At 45.5% G+C, this 5761-nt stretch overlaps 1 protein-coding gene across 1 annotated transcript; it reads left to right on the plus strand.

Annotated features, from left to right (window-relative positions):
- Positions 1-2284: 2284 nt before the first annotated feature.
- Positions 2285-3368, plus strand: LOC147416484 (putative calcium-binding protein CML23). Its single transcript, XM_086508318.1, has one exon. It carries the CDS (start codon positions 2285-2287, stop codon positions 2930-2932), a length of 648 nt encoding a protein of 215 aa, XP_086364444.1. The 3' UTR covers positions 2933-3368.
- Positions 3369-5761: the final 2393 nt, after the last annotated feature.

Here is a 5761-nt window from a genome sequence, read left to right on the forward strand (position 1 = left end):
AAAAAAGTGTCGCAATTTTTTTTGTCGGATTTAGTTGTTCCCTTGTAAACGTTAGCCAACAGCAAATTCACATTGCCGAGCACATGCAATTTTATATCAAATTTACCAAAGCAATTTTCAGTTTGTTATCTTGTTTTTTTGTACCATGACTATATAGTGTTTTCGTTTCTAATTTTAAATTTTGGAGAAAGATGTACTTTGTACTTTTCTTGCACTCATGTTACCGTGCACTATTTTACTTTTGAGTTTTAGTTTTTTCATGGTATGGAAATTTTAATTAGCGGTTTTCTACTTTTGTTTGTAGTTCATCAAAGCAAGCTTTTTGAAGTGTGTACTTTCTGAAGTGAAACCCTATATAAATAGGTGAGTGCTCTATTTTGATATATACATTCCATTAGTGCTTTTCGCACACAAAAGAGAAAAAAGATTGCAACGTAACAATTACAATCTGATTTTCACAAAAATATATGTTTTGTAAAATGTTTCATGTTCATCTTTTATTGTGGTTTTGTGTGGTCGGACGGCCTGAGTGTGAACCTACTTGTAACTACCTCTCATGTTAATATAAGGAGCTGCTCTCGGATGCAAGAGGTAAGCTCAGTTTGGTCCCATTTGTGTGCACACACATGGTGGAGAGAGACTGGCATTTGAGAAGCCTTTCTTGGTTTTCACTTTCTGGCCTCTGAATGCACAGTGCCATGCCGAGTCTCGTCTTTGATCCGGATAGGGAGTGAACCCTGCTCAAAAGCTCGCTCTCTCTCTCTCTCTCTCTCTCCTCTCTCTCTCTCTCTCTCTCTCTCGCCCGCACGCAGGAGGAATGGGTCAACAACAGGCTGTGTTGCGAAGGTTATAGGGAAAGAGGCTGGACTTGGGCTAAGGTGGAAATGGACGGCAATACCATTCAAGCCCTGCGAGAGGTTCTGCAGGACATGACCTCGGCAATCGAGCTCTTATCCTCGGGAGAAAGAAGCTGCGCAGCCCTAATTCACTTCATTGAGGAGATGCTGAAGACCACAGAATCATGGGTTGCCAAATACGCCATTTTTCTTGAAGATGGTTTCTTGGCAGTAAATTCTGCATACGGTTCTCACCTCAATCCTGAACCCCACAATCGAACTTACACTAACCCTCAAGTAAAAAAGTCGTTGATCCTATGAATTTGAACCAGGCTGTAAACTGGGTCGCTTAATACAGCTGACCAATCAGCAAGACAGCATCCTATTGAAACAGAGGCCCCCAACCAAAAACTTTCAACTTGCAATGCAGAGGATAGAGGCGATCACCTGGTGCACTCGCTAAATAAGGGTCGAAAAAGTGGTGGACGATGGCAAACAATCCCTTCACAAATTATGGATCATAGTTCAGGAGTTACTGCTTCTACAAGAAGAAGAAAGACACGATGGAACAAAAGAGGGAGTTGTTGTCGCTTTGTTGCAGAGGTGCTCAGCCTTTCCGTTTCATCGTTGTGATGCAGAGTTGGTTTTTTAGTTAGTTTTTCTAAAAAAGTTTTAGTTTCTTTTTATCGTTGTAGCAGAGTTTGTCCCGTTCCATTCAACGTCGAGTTAAGCCCACCACACCCCTTATGGAAATGGATGTATGTCGCAAAAATATCATGCCCAGCTCTCAGTTAGTCGTTCCTCGTGTAGCCATTTCCATTGGGATAGCTACCTAGTGTATTGCCTACAACGAGATGTTTTCTTTTCGAGCCAAGTCTTCTCAGTCCCTAGCCCCTAAGCCGTTGTATGGTCACTCCCCCTGCATGAGGCGTTGGAGTTGACGCAATCCTTTCCATCATGTCGAATCCATTCTCGACCCAAAATTCTAAAAAGATGTTCATCTTTTTCTCCCTAAGGGGGGAGGTGTGGTGTGTGGCCGGATGACCCGAGTGTGAACCTACTTGTAACTACCTGATCTCATGTTAATATAAGGAGCTGCTCTCGGATGCAAGAGGCAAGCTCAGTTTAGTCCCATTTGTGTGCTATATTATTAGGTAAAAAAAATTCTCCACTAGCATTTTACTATACCTTGACAAAATAACTTGTCACAACAAGGCCAACCATGCAAGACTAGTTTTATATTAAAAAGTTGGACACTGAAAAGATCGGCGCTAACAATGACATAAATGCGTTTCTTTAAGCCGTTCGATGTCAATTGTGATGCCAAGTGGCTGCATGTGTTTCCGAAGAATTGATTTAAGCAAAACCAAGTGGTGTTTACGAAGCAACGGGGGGGTGTTTGCGCTTTCGTTGGGAAAAGCGAAAGGCAAAAGCAGTCGGGAAGCCATATGGCTAGATATAAAGGGCAGCACGTGAATATAGGAGTCGCGGAGAAGACAACAATGCAGAAGTTGGCGACGTTTCTCGAAAATTGCTGTCTACCATGGAGGTTGATATTTGGGGGAGGTAGCTATGATCAAGAGTGGCTGAAAGGCTGCGACGAGTCGCCAAGAAGAGCAAGGGAGAAGGCAGCAAAGCTGCACGCAGAGGAGGCGTTCAAAGCGTACGACCTGGACGGCGATGGCCGCCTCTCCGAGGAAGAGCTCTACGCCCTGCTGGCGTCACTGGACAGCACGCTTTCACGCGAGCGTTCTCAATCCATCTTCCGACAGGCGGACATTGACCACGATGGACACATCGACCTCTCCGAATTCAGGGCCCTCCTGCAAAGCGCTGAGCCTGAGGACGATATCGAGCAGCTCCTTGCTGATACTTTTGAGCTCTACGATCTGGACCGCAATGGCTTCATTGATGCTCACGAGCTGCTTCAGGTTGTGAGCAGATTATCCGCCATTTGCAAGTCCGGTGGCACGTCCCGGCCGCCGGCCGCCGTTCACAACTTGGACGATTGCCAACGCATGATTGCTGCCCACGACCTCAATGGCGATGGCCGGATTGACTTCAAGGAGTTCAAAACTCTTTTGGCAATCGCCTAAGCGAGTGACGGCAGCTGATCGTGCTCTTCGTTAAGAGTTTTTCAATAACAATGTTTAATTGTATTATTCTTAGTACCGGAGGTAGTGGGTGTGAAATATCCTACCACTATTAACGGTGCTCACTCATTGCCTCAATCATCTCACCCACCCCCTAAATCATCTCCCCCTAATGTGAAATATCCTACCACTATTAACGGTGCTCACTCAGTGCCTCAATCATCTCACCCACCCCCTAAATCATCTCCCCCTAATGTAGGCAACGTCCCTTCATCCTAATCTCACCCACCCCCTAAATCATCTCCCCCTAATGTAGGCAACGTCCCTTCATCCTAGCACTTACCCAATAAGGCTCCCCTTGCCTAATGTATATAAAGGCACCTTTGTTATGTTGAAGAGCGTGCAAGTTCTTATTTCATTCTATCAACACAAGTTAGCTTTACTTCCTTGCTACACTACAGTGTCTCTCTCTCTCTCTCTCTCATTATTTACTTTGTTAGATTAGTTGTTATTAGCATCAGTTCCTATTTGCTTCACATGGTATCAGAGCTTCGTAGAGCTTAGGAACTCGCCTTAGCCCCTTGCATCTCTGTCTTAGCTACCACATAGAGCCCCTCTCTATTATCTTCCAAGCACTCGAAGGTCTGCTCGTTCACGTCAAGGAATCCGGAGCCTTGCACGATGGCCGAGTCATCCTCTATGTCCTCTGCCGCATACAAGCCTCGCTATGTCATCGACAAACTCAACGGCACGAATTACCAAGTATGGAAGATACGAATGGAGCTTTACCTTACACAGCTTCAACTCTGGAAAATTACGTCGGGCGTCGAAGCTCAACCCGACAAACCCAAAGACAAGGATCCTATTGGCATCTCCGATGTCTACAATGCTTGGCAACGTAAAAATAATAGTGCCAAGATGGAGCTTATTCTCCACTGCCAAGATCGGCAAGTCCAAATGGTGAAGAAGCTCACCACCGCCAATGCTATTTGGAAGTTCTTTGAGAAGAACTACGAGCATACCGACCTCGTTTACCAAGTTTCCCTGATCAAGAAACTGGTAAACACCACTATGCATGAAGGTCAGTCTTCATCCAAGTTCTTAGAAACTTGGTAGATACTTCTAGACGAAGTACTCATATCAGGGCTAGAAATCCCTGAAGAGCTGAAGTCCATGCTCTTGTTGGCCTCCCTTCCCGATCATGGAGGGCCTTCATCACCACCCAAGCCACGACGAAAAATCTACAGCTACAAAATCTAGTAGCAAAGATTCAACAAGAAGAAACCCTTCGCGACCACACCAACGGCTCGCAAAAGTCAACGGCATTAATCACTATGGCTAAACCTCACAAACCTCACCCTGGCAAGAAGACGTTCAACCACTCTGGCCCTCCTCGTCAGCACCACAACCATGGAAAGAAACATCATTCAAGCCCGAAGCAATGCACCAATTGCAATCGGTTTGGTCATATTGCAAAGGATTGTCGGCAACCCCGTAATCAAGGTAATTTTCGGCCTCCTGTTGCATATTCTCAATTTTATCCGTCATACCCTCAAGGGGGGGCCAGACCCCTTCTGTTTTCACCCTCTTCTCATGGCCAAGCTCATTATGTTGATATATCTACATATGAGAAAAACCCTTCTTATCCTATGCAATTATATGCCGCTACTCTCCATAGTTCATCCCCTGATCTCTGGCTACTTGACACTGGTGCCACCCACCATATGACCTATCAATTTCATTGGCTTTCAAATTTCTCCTATCTCCACACTCCCCTAGAAGTCTGTCTCGGAGATAATAGCCTCCAACTTGCTACAGCCTATGGCGATGCCACCATCAGTCTTCCCAATGGCCTACGCACTACTATATCTAAAGTTTATTATGTACCTGGCTTAAAGAAAAATCTTATTTCTGTTAGCGAGCTAACCTCTTCAGGTATTACCATTAAATTCACAAAAAAATGGTTGCAACATACAAGCCCGAGATGTCAATGGCTGGCATATCAATCTTCAGGTACCCCAGGTTGGGCGACTCTACCCTCTAGGTGATTCATCTCCTGCACATGCTCTTGCATCTTCTGCACAATCTTTCCCACACGACACCACCCTCAAATGGCACTATAGACTAGGTCACATTTCTCAACATGTTTTACATCAGCTCACACACCGCCAGCTTGCCCTCGGTTTACCCAAGCATCTCACTCCCATCACCCTCTGTGAAGGATGCACCTACATCATCATCACGCGCTTCCGCACCGCTTGATCTCATTCATTCTGATGTCTGTGGCCCCTTGCCTGTCAAATCACTCACTGGCAACCTTTATATGCTCACTTTTATTGATGACTACTCCAAGTTCACAACCGTCTATTACATGCTTGATAAAGCTTCAACAATCACATATTTTAGCCACTTCAAAGCACTGGCTGAAAACAAGCATGATCGGAAAATCAAGGTACTCCGCACCGACAATGGCGGGGAATACACATCCCATCAGTTTCGGGATATCTGCCACACGGCGGGTATTTGTCATGAATATACCATCCCTGCTCACCCTCAGCAAAACGGTCGGGCCGAGCGCAAGAATTACACCATTTTTGATGCTGCTCACGCCATGCTCATTCAAGCCAGTCTAGCAGACAATTGCTGGGAAGAAGCTACGGTCACCGCATGCTATGTACAGAATCGAATCCCGTCATCTCAAAATCCAAATACCACTCCATATGCTCTATGGTATGCAAACCCGCCGAGCCTTGGCCATCTTCGCATTTTTGGTAGCATAGCATATCCTCTCGAAACCAACCCAGTCTCTAAGTTATCACTAAGAGCCACCCG

The sequence above is a fragment of the Adiantum capillus-veneris genome, unplaced genomic scaffold (genome assembly GCF_014529385.1).
Source record: "Adiantum capillus-veneris isolate H3 unplaced genomic scaffold, ASM1452938v2 Hic_scaffold_921, whole genome shotgun sequence".
NCBI classification, from domain to species: Eukaryota; Viridiplantae; Streptophyta; class Polypodiopsida; order Polypodiales; family Pteridaceae; genus Adiantum; species Adiantum capillus-veneris.